The 17,203-nt window shown below is 47.8% G+C and overlaps 1 protein-coding gene across 10 annotated transcripts in view; it reads right to left on the bottom strand.

The window, feature by feature from the left end:
- The window catches only part of DGKG (diacylglycerol kinase gamma), a 228,162-nt gene that overhangs the window by 110,262 nt on the left and 100,697 nt on the right, over positions 1-17,203 (bottom strand). For all 10 annotated transcript variants that reach the window (XR_004670872.3, XR_004670871.3, XR_008624956.2 and 7 more), the window contains 4 exons: positions 16,418-16,492; positions 13,845-13,930; positions 9,090-9,179; positions 7,756-7,916 (listed from right to left, as the gene is read on the bottom strand). Coding sequence is in view for 7 of the 10 variants with exons in the window: in XM_055110769.2 (XP_054966744.1) it covers positions 7,756-7,916; positions 9,090-9,179; positions 13,845-13,930; positions 16,418-16,492 (412 nt within the window). In the remaining 3 variants the exon portion in view is untranslated. The remainder of the gene's footprint in view (positions 1-7,755; positions 7,917-9,089; positions 9,180-13,844; positions 13,931-16,417; positions 16,493-17,203) is intronic.

Consider the following 17,203-nt stretch of genomic DNA (forward strand, 5'->3'; position numbering starts at 1 on the left):
GGCAATTCTTCTGGCTCAGCCTTCTGAGTAGCTGGGATTGCAGGTGCCTACCATCACACCGGGCTAATTTTTGTATTTTTAGTAGAGACGGGTCTTCGCCATGTTGGCCAGGCTGGTCTCGAACCTCAGGTAATCTGCCCGCCTCGGCCTCCCAAAGTACTGGGACTGTAAATGTGAGCCACTGCACCTGGCCTCTGTGTGTGTTTTTAAGCATCAAGAGGTATAGTTCTATGAAGAAGCTTTTTGAGCGTGAACTCTGTGTGGTGAGGTGCACCTGGCATGGGAGTCCAGCAGCCCACATCTGAAAGGTGGCAGGGCAAGAGGAGAAGATGGGCTTATTTTGTGATTGGCAAACATTCTTTGCTAAAATGATGTTTTGAGAGTTTAAAATTTAAACTTTAGCTATTGATTTTTTTTTTTTTTTGAGATAGAGTCTCACTCTGTCACCCAAGCTGGAGTGCAGTGGCACAATCTTGGCTCACTGCAACCTTCACCTCCCAGGTTCCAGAGATTCTTCCACTTCAGCCTCATGAGTAGCTGGGATTACAGGCATCCGCCACCATGGCGGGCTAATTTTTTGTATTTTTAGTAGAGACAGTGTTTCACCATGTTGGCCAGGCTGGTCTCAAAACTCCTGGCCTCAGGTGATCTGCCCAACTTGGCCTCCCAAAGTGCTGAGATTACAAGCATGAGCCACCAGGCCTGGCCAATTTATTTTTTAGTTTAAGATATATTAAGAGTTTAAGGTCTTGGAGAGGCACCCCCATGGGTGCACGGGTGAGATGTGCGGACCCCAGAGAGGCCTCTGTCCCTGAGGCCTGTCCAGCCTGCACCGCTTCCCTGGGCAGCAGCACTTCATGCTCCCAGACTGTGCCCACCTCCCACTCTCTGAGCAAATTTCAGTGAACACCCTCAATAAGATTCATGTGACATTTGTCAAATGCTTCTCTAAAATTCGAGAAAATATTCCATCTACTTCTATTCCTTTGAAGCACTAATTTTCGTCTGTCAGGAAAAAAAAGTGGAGGGGGGGCGGGGAAGAAAAAAGCAATCACATATTGCCTGGCACAATTTGTACTTCACTCTCCCCTACCCCCAATACTGCTGATTGACTCCCAGCTTTTTTATTCTCCAGGATATGTGTACAGGCCCCCTCCTTCCATGCAGTTCTGGTTGTCCTTGGTTTTTCCATAACTAGGTTTTGCAAAGATGCTTTTTACAAAGACCAGCCTTTAAAACATTATTGGTGAAGCACGTGGTCCCTAATTTGACAATGTAATCCCTTGGCAAATACACAAAGTAGCAAGGGAGAGTAGAGCAGCTCCTTTTCTAAGTCTTAAAAAGGCAATGAGGGTGAAGACTCTGACCACGTTTCTCTATCTGGGGATTAAAAAGAGAGTCGAGATTCACTTTCACTCTCTGGAGCTTCTATGTCAGGCAATGACCTGAGCATATTTACAATCAGTAGTGACTTCATTTAAATTTGGGAAACCAGGACTACGACGGTTCAAACCCTTTCTTGGTTATTAAGGTGTAAACCCTTTCTTGATGATAATTAAGGCAAAGCGAGACTTCTGTTCTGAAGGCAGGAGATGGGAATTACAAATCCATGGAAGTGATGATAGCATTTCTCACAGCCTTACTCTCTGAGGTCTTTTCTTTCAGGTGTGGGGTGAAGAGGAGATGGTGGAAGGTATGGACATAGAGCCTCTTTCCTGAACTACAACTCCAAGCACATGGGTGGACAAAGAAATTTGGGCCCCTTCCAAGTACATGCATCAGTCATTTGGATTCTGAGATATTGGAGTATCTAGGCCAGTGCTATCCAATAGAAATACAGAGTAAGCTACACATGTAAATGTAACTTACCATTTTCTAGTAGCCACATAAAAAAGTAAACAAACAAACAAACAAACAAACAACAACAACAACAACAAACAGATGAATTTAATATTTAAAAAAATTTTTAAATTTTTTTATTTTTTTGAGATGGAGTCTCACTCCGTTGCCCAGCCTGGAGTGCAGTGCCATGATCTCAGCTCACTGCAAGCTCTGCCTCCTGGGTTCAAGTGATTCTCCTGCCTCAGCCTCCCAAGTAGCTGGGATTACTGGTGCCTGCCACCACGTCTGGCTAATTTTTGTACTTTTAGTAGAGACGGGGTTTCACCACATTGGCCAGGCTGGTCTCAAACTCCTGACCTCAGGTGATCCACCCGCCTCAGCCTCCCAAAGTGTTGGGATTACAGGTGTGAGCCCCCACGCCTGGCCTGAAATTAATTTTAATAATATATTTTCATTAACCCAATAAGCCTTGAATATTATCATCACATGGAATAGAACAATTATTGAGACATTAATTTTTTATATCATATTTTTGAAATGTATTGTATATTTTATACTTACAGCTCACTCAACATCTTAATTAAGACAAGCCCCATTTCAAGCATGTCATACCACATGTGGCTGATGGCTATTACATTGGATAACACAGGTCTAAGTCACTTTGGCAATTTACGGAGATAAAAAGATGGAAAGGAGACCATAAAACAGATTATTTGAAATTGGGGTTGCTCTGAAAATTATGGGAGATTGGGGAATGGAAAAGGGCATAGACCCTTGTCCATGTCCCTCTGGGGAGTCCCACTGTATTAGTATCTTCATGGCTCTCACAGGTGACAAATAACCTGGTGCCAGCAGAATCCAAGAATCTGCAGGAAAAATTATGTCTTGTTGAGAAATTCCCTATGTGTAGGACGCTTATCATGGTGGGAAGCTTGTCTGGTGATAGCTAGGAACGATCTGCAAGGTGGAAGACGGTGCGTGGGTCAGTGCGACCACTGTGGCCTCTCCTTGGCCCTTGGGCTCCCCTAGCATCAGAAATAGATTTCACTGAATCAAGGGATTAGCTGTTCACCCATCCTGTTAAGGCTCATGAAAGCAGAGCTTGTGAGGAGTTCAGAGTTACACATACCTTGGGAATTATTTTGTAGTCCCAAACTTCCTGTCACTGATACCTGGCCATCCTGACATTTTCTGCTAATCTAAAAATAAAGAACAGGGAGGAGCAGGCCAGAGAAGTCAGAGGAAGTGGCATCCTGAATGACTGTGTTTAAAATCTCCTGCCAGTAGATATTATCAGTTAGAAGGACTGATAAGGCCAACGATCTTAGCTTCTCACTGGTGAGAAACTGATGTGTGGATGGGGCTGTCGTAGCAATGAGGGCACAGTCACTTCCTGGAGAGGCCAGGAGACCCTGCCTTATTTATTCCCTCAGCTATTAAATGGGTTCTGTTGGCATCAAGGGGTCTCAGTAAACTCATCAGAGAAAATTCTACCCACAGCACCCAAGGGCACTGTCTCGGAGGTCATTGTCATCATCTTTATAAATACAAAGCAACAGATGTTTGATATCATAAGATATTCTAGGTCCTTCAAAAGAGGCAAAGACCTTGGCAGGGCTCTCTTTGCCAGTGGAGTCCGCCTCTATTTGATCATCATAAGGAAGTAAAACTTCCTCGGTTTACATACCTACTTCTCTTACAAAGTTTGGGAAGTCAAATAGGGAGCAAGACCTTCTGCAAATGTCAGCCCCAGACTCTGTTAGGGTTGCGTGTTGGTTACTTGTTTTCTCAAGAATTTCTCTTTTCAACTTTTAAAGAGCGAGCATACAAACCCTGCAAACATTTTATTGAGAGAAAGCCAAGGGCACACCAATGAGATGAGAACAGCCCTGGTTTCTCATTCTTCTGCAATATAATATTAAACATGGATAAGCTAAAGGTGTATGAAAAAAATTACAAGAAAGATATTGTGAAGTTGTTCATAATTGGAAAGATGAATAGATTGGATTATTATAAGTCAGCCCAAGGTAGGTAAATTATCTTGACCACTGAGAGTGATGGAGAATCTGTTTATATGTGTTTCCTCGGGGACAATTAATTAGCCAGCCAGCGGGACTTCCTTCCTTCCTTCCTTCCTTCCTCCCTCCCTTCATTCCTTTTTTCCTACTTTTTTTGCTAGAATAAATTAAAACTATGATTACTGAATAGTCTTGGCTCTTGGGTTTAGGGCCTGGCTATTTAGTTGAGGGAAGGCTGTCCATTCCTCTTTATGTGTTCATCCATTTGGTCAGCAGATACTAAGGAGGGCCATCTTATACAGGGCACTGTGTTGAGACAGGGAGGTGTGGGGAACCATGTTTTTATCAGCCAGAGCTGGGTGTGTTAGAAAGGGAAGAGGTGGGGCTGAAGCTTCTGCAGGCAGCTGCGCTGTAACCTGCTGTCTAGAAGTTCCCAGGCAGCTCTGCCAGTCTTGCTCCTCAGCTCTGGCTTCCAGCCCGTTGCTTAGAGGGCTAGTTCTCCCCTCCTTCCTTGCTTCCCTCTCCATTTATTTCAGTTCCGGCTTCCATGCCAGTGAAGAGCCACTTCCTTTGACCATTCTTCTCTGCTCTAGTAGGTTGTCTTCACTCCCTGAGAACTTGGTCAGGACCATCTGCACCAGAATGATCTCAGGGGCTTGTTAAAAATGCCAGTTCCCGGACCTTACCCAGACCTACTGAGTTGGAATATGAATCAGCATCTGTTGTGGGGGTGGAATTTACATTTCTGATAAGAGGTGGTGGTGAGCCACCACAACTAAATTTTGAGATTCCCCTCTTTCAAACCATGTTACATTTGGCAACATGAAGACGGAGGGGGCTTCAAGGAGGCACAAAGCTCAGTGGTCCACAGCTCAGTTGGCTCTAGAGTTCAACTATTATGATTCCAAGCTCTGCCACTCACCAGCCTGAACTTGTTTCTGTACCTCTCTAAGCTATGGTTCCTTCTTACAAAACACAAATGGATAATGCCTGCCTCCACTGGCAGGGAAACTATGTCTGGTGTGCAGTAGGTACTCAATAAATGTTAGCAAGTTATGTTCTGGTTACTATAGGAAAAAGACATATGAGTTTTTTTTAACTGTAATGATGGGAAGCCCACGCTCCAGAACCCCGGACCTGTCAGTCATGTGTAATTTGCAGGAGCTGAAGGCTGCACATGTTCCTGCTGGGGGAAGCGGAGCCTGAACAGCCGGTCCAAAAAGGAGAGGGGCCTTTGAGCATGAAGAGGAGGGAGGGCATCTGCGTGGGTCACTGGAGGGGGCACCTGGAAGAGGTCTAGGGAAAGATTCCCCTCAGCTGAGGCCGGGGATCCAGTGGGATGAATCAGATTGGGACATAGGAACCCCTAAACTTGCTCCCAGTCTACCACCTCCACCCTCTCAGAACCTGATCATGGGCCCAGCAATGCTTCCCTCTTCTGCTTTAGCAATAGAAAAAGAGCACCGGATTAGGAGTCAGAGAATAAAGGCAAATCTCTTAATCTGAGTCTCTGTTTTCTTATTCATAAAATAGAGATAATAATGCCCTTCAGAATATATCTGTGAATATGGTAAATTTTAAATCCTTCTGTAAATATAAGGTATTATTATTTTTAGTCCTTTCTTCTCCCATGGTTCTCTATTTAGCCTTCTTATTAAAAAAATAAAACCTAGGCTGGGCATGGTGGCTCACGCCGGTAATCCCAGCACTTTGGGAGGCTGAGGCAGGTGGATCGTTTGAGGTCAGGAGTTTGAGACCAGCCTGGCCAATGTGGTGAAACTCCGTTTCTACTAAAAATACAAAAATTAGCTGGATGTGGTGATGCACACTTGTAACCCCAACTTCTGAGGCAGGAGAATCGCTTGAACCTGGGAAGCGGAGGTTGCAGTGAGCTGAGATAATGCCATTGCACTCCAGCCTGGGTGACAGAGTGAGACTCGTCTCAAAAACAAAACAAAACAAAACAAAACAAAACAAAACAAAACAAAACAACACAACACCCTTTACTTAAACTTGCTATCCCCTCAAGCCACCTATCATTTCTCCTTCTCTTTCCTTTAAAAAAAATTAAAATACCAACATTTCAGAAGAAACACAGCTGAGGATGGTTGAGGAGTGCAGGTATCACAGAGTCTGGGGCAGAGGATTCGTCTGGAGGGTTTCATATGCATGTGAAACTGGGCAGCACAACTCCAAAGACAAGGGAACAGAGAGGAGAGAACCTGGCTCCAGAACAAGGCACCACCATGCGAGTCAAGGGTCTCGAAGCCTCATCTGTAGAGTGAGATGAGCGGGATAATGATACCTGCAGGACTACTGTGAGGGCTGGAATATGTACAGTCTAGCACTGTGGAGAGCACACAGGTACTCAATAAATGCTAGTGGCTGTTCTCACTTACAAGTGGGAGCTGAACGATGAGAACACACGGACACGAAGGGGAAACCAACACACACTGGGGCCTGTGGGGATGTTGGGGGAGGGAGAGCATCAGGAAGAAACAGCTAATGGATGCTGGGCTTAGTACCTAGGTGATGGGATGTTGTGTGCAGCAACCCACCATGGCACACACTTACCCACATAACAGACCTGCACATCCTGCACATGTACCCCTGAACTTAAAATAAAAGTTTAGGGAAAAAATTTGATAAATATTTGTTGAAAAAAAGAACAAATAGTTCAATAATTCTGTCATTCTTTTTTTTTTGAGACAGAGTCTCGCTCTGTTGTCCAGGTTGGAGTGCAATGGTGTGATCTCGGCTCATTGCAACCTCTTCCTCCCAGGTTCAAGCAATTCTCCTGCCTCAGCCTCCCGAGTAGCTGGGATTACAGGCACCCACCACCACGCTCGGCTAATTTTTATATTTTTAGTAGAGATGGGGTTTCACCATGTTGGCCAGGCTGGTCTCGAACTCCTGGCCTCAGGCAATCTGCCCGCCTCCGCCTCCCAAAGTACTGGGATTACAGGCGTGAGCTACCGTGCCTGACCAATTCTGTCATTCTTAAAAAAAGTAAATACTAGTGTCTTTGTTGCACCCCCACCCCCTCCCAACCCCCAGCTTCATTTATAGAAATGATTGATCTGTCCCCTCCTGTTCCGATCCTGTTCACAGCAGCCTGGGAAGCAGTGCCCACTCCAATCCTCTTTGGACCAGAAGCTGAGCTACACTAGATGTGCTGGGGCTAGTGGGTGAAAAAGGAACAGAGTGCTGTCCTTGCACTGAGGGAGTGTGTGTGGTGCATGGCGGTGGGGGGCACCAGATAAGTACATTAAACCAATTCCTTCAACCTAATGCAGAGTGTGCATGAATGGGGTGAGCATAAGGGCTGTGGGAGCATCAAGGAGGCTCACAGCATTCAGCCTAAGGGGTCAGCTGGGAGGAGACTCCCCTAGAGGTTTATGATGCCCATGGAGTGAGTGGAATGGGGTTGAGAGAAGAGAGAATAGGAGAGAAGGAAATCTGAGTGCTAAGCCAGCCAGGGCAACTTGGGACCACATGGTCCTCCTTTGAAGATCAGAATTCCCAGTTCCTGAAGCTCATGTGAGAGTTTCCTACCAACCTTGTCCCCTGGCTATTTCTTGGTGTTGCTTTTCTATGACTGCTACAAATTGCAGAAGGAGAAAATATGTCTTTTGAAAATTTTTCTGTCTTTTCCTGTGTTAGTTAAAATGACAGAGGAGAGAATTTACTCCCTAAGCAAGAGATGGGGAATAAAGCGGGGGTGCAATCAGGGTGTCCACACTCAGGCCAAGTTTCAGAATGCTTGGACCCAAGTCAGGGCTCGGGGGGCAGGTAAGACAGGTAGACACTAGGGACCCAGAGGGGACAACAGAAGGCTGGAACCCTTCCTGGGCGTTTCCCTTCCATACAGAAAGGTGATCTTTGACCAACTCACCACACCAATGGAGAAATAGTTGTTCATGATGCTGTATGGGACCTGGTCCCCGTTTTCCACTTCCTCTCTGGGGATGACTTCCAGATGCCAGCGGTCCAGCATCACCAAGGGGCTCTGCTCAATGTCTTTCAGGATTTTTGTCAAGCTGCCCCCTTCATAACCTGTGGAGGACAGCACTGCATTTGCCACCACAGCAGAAAGGCTGTGTTCTTGCTAATGCACAGGTAGTTGTCAGGGCAGGTAAGCCCAGGGCATCTGTGACTATGGGACTCCCCACTGTGTCTGTGGGCTAGAGACACTTATGTTCCCCGAGCCACAGAGAAGGGCAGGATAACTGAAAGTAATCAGAGGCTGGGGGCAGGGGAGGGAGTGGGTGCTGGCTAAAGGTCACAGGCCTGTGTAGCTGAAGCGAAGCAAACCCTGGAGAAGCAGTGGGCTGGATGGCTGGGAGTCTCTGCATGGGAGAACAGCAGATCCTTCTGGGCTGTGTCATGTGGGAGATGGACAGTGTGGCAGGCAGAATTTTAAGATGGCCGCTAGGCCTAGGTCCTGCTTGCTTTGACACTGCCCACCAAGCATAGCTGATCATTGAACACTGACCATTGCACTGCCTGGTCTTGACTCATTCTCTGAATTATCAGCCATCTGGAGTCCCCACCCCTTTTCTGGCCGGCAGCCTGATCTGTCTGCTCCATGTGTTGAGCTGAACTTCTCCATTTTCTGGCGCATGTCCAACGCCATGGGGGCTACTGCAGTTTGCAAAGTTCTCTGCCCCTTGTCTTATACACTGGTTACCACTCTGTGTTTCCTCTTAGGGAAATTTCAAAATGAGGGCCCATGGCTATGGGGCTTAGGATGATCTGAACGCTTCTAGTGACTGTAAGTAACTGGAGATGTAGCATTTTGGTCCTCAGTTTTAGTCCTAATTCAGAAGATCAGCCATTTGTGGGAGAGGGAATTTCACACAGAAAACATCTAAGTGAGCACCTTCTTGGATGGGACTCTGGGGATGGGACATATGAGACTTTGTCTTTACCCTACAGTTGATTGCTTTCTACTGGGGAAAGCAGGCTCTAAGTTGATGGTTTCAGGATGATAGTAAACTCGGGGGTGAGGGAGAAAAAGCTCCCAGAGCCCAGAAGAGGGGCTTCTATTCTAGATTCAGCATGGGATGGAGGGCAGAGAAAGGGTCATGGACTTGACATGACTGCAGAGTTGAGTATTATGCTGCGGAATGTGATCCATAAAAGGGTAAGTTCAGCCTAGCTCTGTAGAGCATCTCTGTAAACAGGAACACCTGTTCCCAGGGTACCACCATTAGCATGCAAACTCACCTCCTCCCCAGCGGAGACAACGGGCAAGGTCATTTCCTGTTCCAAGAGGCAGGACAGCCACTGGTGGATGCTTTGCAAAGTTGGCCTTATCTGCAAGACACACAGAGGAACAGAGAACCGTATGCCATGGGACTGTAGAATGTTTGAGTTGTCTTTTTATCCCTGATCTGATGCTTGAACCCCTCCATAGCATTCTTTGTTTGAATACCACCCTGATGGGAAACACACTACTTCCTAAAGCCATCTATCCCATCTGCAGCGTGTTAACCACCACTAATTGAGTTAAATCTGTCCATTTGTATTTTATATTGAGCTAAATCTGTATCCCTGCAACTTGCACATGTTTATTCAAATTTCATCCTAAATCTGTCCTTTGGGGTGGCAGCATACACCCCAAAACATTAAGTTGCATGTTTTTAATCCTTAATGATAATCAGCACTTACTCCATTTATTCCTCAGCCTAACTTTGTAAGGGATTATCCTCCTTCAAGTAGCTGAAGAAACTGAGATTGACAGAGGGAAAGTAGTCTACAACCATTCTACCCTGAACACGCTCAATCTCATCTGATTGCAGGAGCTAGGCCTGGTCAATACTTGAATGGGAGACAGGGAAAGTAATTCCAGAGCCAGGATTCAAACCCAGATCTCTATGGCTCCAAGTCCATTCCCCTCCTCTCTTCAGGGGCCAGGCAGGTATACAGATTAGTAAAACAGGTGGGGCTAGGACACTAGGGAATAGTGGGACATTGGACAAGCTGAAGATGCTCACCTTCAACTGTTCACCACTCGAGTTTAAAAGTTTAAAAACTAACATTAGCTAAATGAACAAAACCTCCAGGTGTTATTTGGCCCCCACAACCAGTTTGTCACTTCCACCACCTCTCAGAATTGCAATGACACAGATTCCTAATTATTCCTCTTCTGACAGTTGTGAAGGACATCAGACAGAACCATCAGAGAAAGCACAACAGAACATGTTTTCATCTGGCCTCAGATCTACTGTGGCATATTGTCTAGGCTGGGAGAGCTGAAGAGGGCGCAGGCATCCATCAGTCTTGGGGGTGGGTGGGTATTTCCATGAGACCTCAGCACGCATGGTGCCCCTGGATGTGAGCAATGTGATTGCGGCGTGAGGAGAGATGCAGGAATCAGCAGGGAAGGCTCAAGCTAGGGTTGTCCTGGCAAACTGGGAGCTCATAGGTCCTCCAGGTTGTCTGACCTATATCAGAAATGGCTGAGCGCAGGCAAGACCCAGGACTGAGATGGCCACTGGAAGACTTGAGATAGAGAGCAAAACAATGCAATGGCCCCTCTCGTTGTCCTCAGAACATGTGTTCAGAGCACTGCCTCCCTGCCTTTGCACAGCCTGCTCCCTTTGCCTAGAAGGCTCTTGTTTCCTGTGTCTGCCCCTTCTTCTGTGTCCCCACCTCGGCAGGTCAACTGTTGTTATGGTGTTTAGGCTAGAAAGCTGTATGCCGCCCTAGGTTTTTCCTTTTCCCTCACACATCCATTCACATATCACATTCTATGTGTTGTCTCCTTACTAGATCTCCAAGCAATCTCTTCTCTCTATCCCCATGGTGATGCCTGAGTGCAGGTATGATTCCTTCCCACTGGTATCGCTGCAACAGCCTCCTCTCGGCTCTCTCCGCCTCCAGTTCCACCCTCCTAGTGTGTCACCCACGCTTTCACCAAGAAGGGAAGTCCATGAACCACAGTCCCTCGCACTGGCTCACTGCTTTCACTTCTGGGATGGGGCTGTGTGGCTCCTCATGGCCCCATAGCCTGCCACAGTAGGCCCAGGAAGCAGGCTCTGCCTTTCTCCCTAGCCTCATCCTTCTGCACATCCTGCCTCCCACGCAACATGTCAACCGTTCTCAAGTGTTTTCACTTCCTTAAAGCACAAAGCTCTCTGTGGCTCAGCTTAGAAGCTGCCTTTGGGAGACCCTCCCTAGTTGCCCCAGCCTGGACCTGGTGCCTCGTCAGAATATTTCCTTAGCACCAGAAATGATCTCTTTGTACTCTCTTGTAATTATCTCCTTGTTTGTTCCCTGAATGTATTGTAACCTCCCCGAGGGGGACTGGGTCTCATTCTCACAGCATCTTCGCACATATCGACTGAAGCCTGCTATATGCAGATGCAGTGTTAGGTGCTCCAGCTCTGAGAGTGGGCAAAAAAGCCGTGGCTTGGGTTCTCATGGTGCTTACTGACCGTCCAGTGGGACAGACAGATAATAATGAGGAATCCATGGAGACAATGCATCATTTCACATTCACGTTGGAAAACAGAGGAGCACTGTTGTATAGGAAGGTGACTGAGGCTGGTGGGTGTGTCAGGGGAGGCTCCCCTGAGTAAGCCACATGTCAGCTGAGATCTGGAGTGGAAGCTGACTGAGTGAAGGCTGGGGCAGCACTGCAGACAGGGTGGCCAACTTGTGTGAAGGCCCTGAGGTGCAAGGGAGACTGGAACGCCCAGGGGTCTGAGAGATGGGCCGGGACCTGAGTCCAGATGGAGAGGGATGGAGGTAGAAATAAGGCTGGAAGGGTGCGCAGCAGCTGGACCACCCAGGGCCCTGTAGATTACTTCAAGGGTTTTGTCTTTATCCTAAGAATAATGGAAGCCACTGGTGTGCTTTATGCACACCATGCACCCAGTGACATGCAGGAAAGATCGCTATGGGTGTAGGGAGAGAACAGATCAGAGAGGGGACCATGCGGGGGCGCTGCAGAGCACTGAACAAGTGCTGAAATGAGAGTGAACGGATGAATATCTTACGCAGTTATCCCTTTTGCTTCTGCTTTTTTCTCTTTGGGTCACTAACCTGTGAAAAAAACTAATGTTTCTTCCTCCTTCTGTGATCTTCCTTCTTCTGTTTTGAGCAGCTTCTATCACCTGTGTCCTCTGCGGATGAACTGCATAAAGCTCTCCGCCAAAGCCTACTTCTCCCTCATGGTGGAGAGGGAGCCGTGTGAGTAGTCCGGTACCGCAGCCATCCACCCTCTGCAGATCAGCTTTTCCTTCCTTGGCTCCCTGAGGACTCCTCCCTCCTCCCACAAACAACTCCAGAGCTCAAGGTGACAGGAGAGCGTGGGTGGCTGCTTGGCAGGGCTGTGTCCATGGCAACCAAATCTCCCGGGGGAGTGGCGTGCGGCAGGTGTACCGTCCTGCAGCCTTCTCGCCCAGCTAGGTGGTCTACTTACAGCCCCCAGAGGCACGGCTTTCTCTGCCCTGGTCACGGTCTAGTCCTGGCTTATCCTTGACTTCCCTCTTCCTCTCATCTCCCACATACAGTCTGTCAGCAAATCGTATTGCCTTCACCTTCTAAAGATATCCAGAAGCTGGCCACTTCTCACCACCCCTCTGTTTCTCCTGTGGTCCAAGCCCTGGACATCTCTCACTTGGATTGCTGCAGTGGCCTCCGAACTGATCTCCTCGCTTCTGCCCTCTTCTCTTAATCTGTCATGTTCCTCCTTTGCTCAAAACCATCCAATGCCATGGGACCCTCCCAGTATAAAAGCCATATTCCATAGAATGCCCTATATGTCCTAGTCACCTGGCCCCTCGTCACCTCTGCTTCATCCGCTGTAGTTTTTCTCGAATCCACTCTGCTTTGACCATGCTGGCCTGCCTCCAGCAGCCTGGCCTGCTCCCACTGCAGGGCCTTCGTCTTTGCTGTTCCTTCTGCCTGGACTGCCCTTCCTCAGGTATCCACTTGACTCACCCCTCCTCCAGATCTCCATGCCAATGTTGTCTTCTCTGTCAGGTGTTAGATTGCAGCCTTGAGCTCCCTGTGCCCCTTCCCTGCTGTACTTTAAACACCTCCTGACATACTATGTCTCACTTATTTAATTGTTCATTGCCTGTCTCTTTCCTCTACATGGTGTGCTCCATGAAAGTGGAATTTTTGTCCGTTCATTCCCTGCTGTATCTCCAGTGCCTTGGGGAGAGCTTGACACATCATGGAGCACAGGCAGCATTTTTGGGATGAAGAATGGAAAGCCCAGGGCTCATCGCTCAGGGCCCAGTCTCTGACTTTGATGACTGTCCTCCCCAGTGCTCCCCCTGGCCGCTTTCTTGTCCTTATATTACACTTTGCAGTGTTTGTCTGGGTTCTGTAGGGTTAGATCTTGACTCTGCTTCCATCCCAGAATTTCAGTCAGTTTCCCTCACTTACTGGGGCTGATGTGTCCGAGGACCCACAGATCCAGGTAGAGCTGGGTAGAAATCAGGCTACCAGCCTTCTGGCCTGGGCCTTTTTATCTAGATGTACTCTACTGGACACAGCTCAGTGTGGTCCTTCTTTGCTTGCACTGATCTGTACTTTCTAGATGCACTTTCTGGACTCAGGCTCCGGGTGTTCATCTCAAGGTGATTTGTCCCAGGCTATGATCTATGCTTAGTTCTCTGGCCTTTACCAACCCCAAAGGGTCTGCCCAGAATTCCACTCCTGTCCTCCCACCCCCCAAATCTGGCCTGTCCTGCCACTGCCCAAACCCCAGCCATGACAGATCTGCTTTACAGGGAAGGCCTGAAACTAAACTGTTACCTCCGTATTGGAGGGAATCATTCGATTGTCTTATTTCTTTATTTTTTTTTTCCACCCAAAGCAAATATTTAGTCAAGTGTTGGTCCAGGGGAAGATACAAGGATGAACAGACATGGCTCCATGTCTCTTTCTTTTTTATTGCCTTCTGCTGATTGTAAATACGCTTACTATAAATAAGCAGCAAACGCCCTCTTAGCCCATGCTTACCAATGCAATCCAAAATCCAGCCAACTGTCCCATCTCCACCACAGGCCAAAACACGGAAGTCTGGAGTATCACGGAAAAAGTTCAACCTGGGAAGAAGAAAGGCCAAAATGGGCTTGTTACTAGGTTGCAGCTGACATTGATACATGTTGAGTCAGAGTCTGCCCTGTTCCCCAGGAGTATGTTAAGACCTCGATTCCTTTTGTGGTTGAAAGGGTCACTCAGTGTTCTGAAACCAGAAGTTACTATGCAGTGCCTTGAATATGCAGCCAAGGCCAAGAGGGCCATCCCTGTGCAAGGATAATCTGACTCAACATTCGACACAAATGGAAAATGGTTTTCTAGAAATTCTGTACTAGTTACGCAGAGGAGTCCAGAGTTTTGGCGTCAATACAAATAGCCCCCAGTGTTTTCACTCCTCTCGGGCTCTCCTGCCTGCTCTGTCCTGACACCCGCCCTGGTAAGCAAGATGCACCGAATTTGCTGGATCTTCTCTTCACTCTCCTGTGGGCCACAGTGAGTGGAGTGATGCCCTTCTCTTCTCAGGAGCCTTAACCCTGGAGAGCAGGGTGCTTATACCTGGGGTCCACCAACCTCCAAGGGTTCTATGGATTGGATTCAGAGGGCCATTAACTTGGAGGAGAAAATAATACATTCTTATTTTCCCTAAGCTCAAACTGAAATTAGTAGTATTTCCTTCAATTCAGCATGTAGGCAACAGACCACAGAGGTTGGAACCATACCCATGACTTTGTCAGCGGTCAAAATCACAGCCATGTTAGTGTTTCATTATGGTTGTGACAGACGCCTCATACCACTGCCATGCTCATCACTGCTTGGAATTTACGGTAGTTATTAGACCCACTTCTGGGTCTTCCTCTTTGATGTATTGGTGAAGCTCATATATTCTCATATCACTAATTTGTTTTACTGTTTTAATAACTGTTTTTTAATATGGTTTCCCTGGTCACCTTTTATTATTAAATTTATGCATTAAGAAATAATCCAAGAGGGGGTTTCTATGCTTCACCAGACTGCCAAGGGGGTTCCTGGCACAAAAAAGTTAAGAACCTCTGCTTTAGAATGAATGTGCCCTGCGGACACCTTGGGGGTGGAACTTGGGAAGCCTAAGGTCAATATTTCCAATCTGCCGAGCCTGGTGGTCTGAGAAGAGCCCTGGAGCTTTCAGAATCACGGATGCATGTGTAGGCAAATTAACATTCCTTCTCTTGCAGAACTCTGCTCTCGGACGGGAAGTGAATTCTGAACAGACGCTCCCTCCAGCTAGGCAGCTTGTCTGATTAGAGAGTGACATGCGCATGAGAGACCCTCAGGGCGTATCAGCCCGGGAAGTAGCCACCTGGCTCGTCGTCTCAGATGAAAACAATTTAGAATACACGAGGTTAAGCTGGAGGACTGTCTGCCAGTTTTGACAGTGGGCTGGTAAAGGTGTCTGTGGGGGGCTGCTCCGTCACAAGGCTGTACTGTTCAGCAGTGATGGCAATCATGGTGACTGTGATGACAACTGCATGGTGTACAGAGGTGGGCTCTGTTCTGAAATTACTTTTACAGGTAAATCATGGCAGGTGTACTGAATCCGCACTTATGTTTCTTTCTCTTTTTAACTGGGCCTTGTACTACCGCTGCCATAAATAATAGCTTTGGTGTCAGCCAACCAAAGACAGGGTCAAATTCTCTTTTCAGAGTCCTTACTCCAACCTCTCGGAGGGGTCCAGCTGAACCCGGAGTAGAAATCCTGGTTTGGAGGTTGGGCAAATGGCTGCGTGCTGGGCAAGCCCAGCCCAGAGTATGCAGACAGCCCCGGGCCCGGGGCCGGCCAGTAGAGGGCTCTCGAGCACCGGCCCGGACTGGGAGGAAGCCCAGGCTTTCCTGGCCTTCTAGCCCAGGTGCTGGAGGGGCCGCATCACAGAGACCTGCAGCTCACCATTAGCCGCAGACACAGGGACCACGCCTCCCACCAGGCCTCTTTACAACCCCATGCTAACGAGCAGAGAATAGCCAATGAGTAAGTGGCAGGAGGAGCAAAACAACCTCAAAATCGAATGATTTAGAAAACAAAAGTGATTCCATTGAACAAGTAATTGTCTTGATCCTAAAATGACCCCACAGAGGAACACCAAGGCAGAACTCTGAGTCACTGTCTAGATTTCCAAACTGCTGACTGACAATGATAAGAAAACTTTCTCTTCTCTGATGATTCAGTATGAAGACACCAGCTAACAGAGCCTTGCAAATAAGTTAAAATAATTTACCAGCCTGTTCCTCCTGTCAATCAAATGAAAGGTGTGTGTAGTTTTTCCCCTCTTATAAAATAAACAACTTTTTCTAGGACAAGCTACAGGAGGCCACTTCTCAAACAGAGTTAGCCTTCCTGGGCATCCTGAGTATCTCCAGGAGTCAGAGTAAGACGTGAGAAAAAGCAGAGAAAGGGAGTAAAATGGCAGGAAGGAACAAGTTGAGAGATGAAAGAAAAAAAAAGGTGACAAAAGAGGCATCTTCATTGGAGTTTAAAAGGGAGGGGGAGAAATAAGAGGTAAAGATTGTGATCTCCATACCCTGGAGTAGGCCCCCCATTGTCCAGGTTGAAAACTTGTTTGGGGTTGAGCAGATAGTGGAATTTCCGAAGAATTCTATGGAAAAAAAAAGAAAAGGAGGGAGAGAGAGAGACAGAGAAGGAATATGTCATCGTGAGAAGTCACATTAGGGTAAACACCTCTGGAGCCCACTGGCGGCAGGGATGAGGGTTCATTTAAACCCCGGAGGGGAGGGCACTGCCTGCTGACCCTGGCGTCCAGGTTCCACCTGGCATCCAGGTTCCACCTGGCATCACCCGTGTTATCACTCCCGGTTCAAGGCTGAACTACCAACCTAGACTCCAGCTCCTAAGCCCAGAAGCATCGCCCCTTACCAAGAGGACAGGGCAGAGAAACCCAGAGAACAGAACTTTCATTCTAAAGCTTTATCCTCCACAGAGACCTTCTCCCAAATGTTCTGTATGGTCTAGGCAGTGTGATTCTGCCCTCTGCAGACTGTACAAAAGCATCACAGGACCCCCCTCCTCCCCAGGGAGAGGCCCCCTGCAGTCCTGGGATCAGGAGGAAACGCAGGAGGTGGCGTTGGGCTGTGGGGGAGGGAGGGCACTGAGAGGCTGTGACTGCACCCAGGCCTGCTTTCCTGGCTCCAGCTTGGAATTGTCAGGTCAGTTCAGGAGGGGTGTCCTGCCCCTTGGACAGGGGTGGGGGTCCTCATAGTTCTTGCTTTAACTCTACTAATTATTATTTTTTAACCTGGATTCCAGATCGCGGTGCCATCTGTTAATGATCCCGGAATTGGGAGGCAGA

Source organism: Pan paniscus, chromosome 2, assembly GCF_029289425.2.
Source record: "Pan paniscus chromosome 2, NHGRI_mPanPan1-v2.0_pri, whole genome shotgun sequence".
Taxonomy (NCBI): Eukaryota; Metazoa; Chordata; class Mammalia; order Primates; family Hominidae; genus Pan; species Pan paniscus.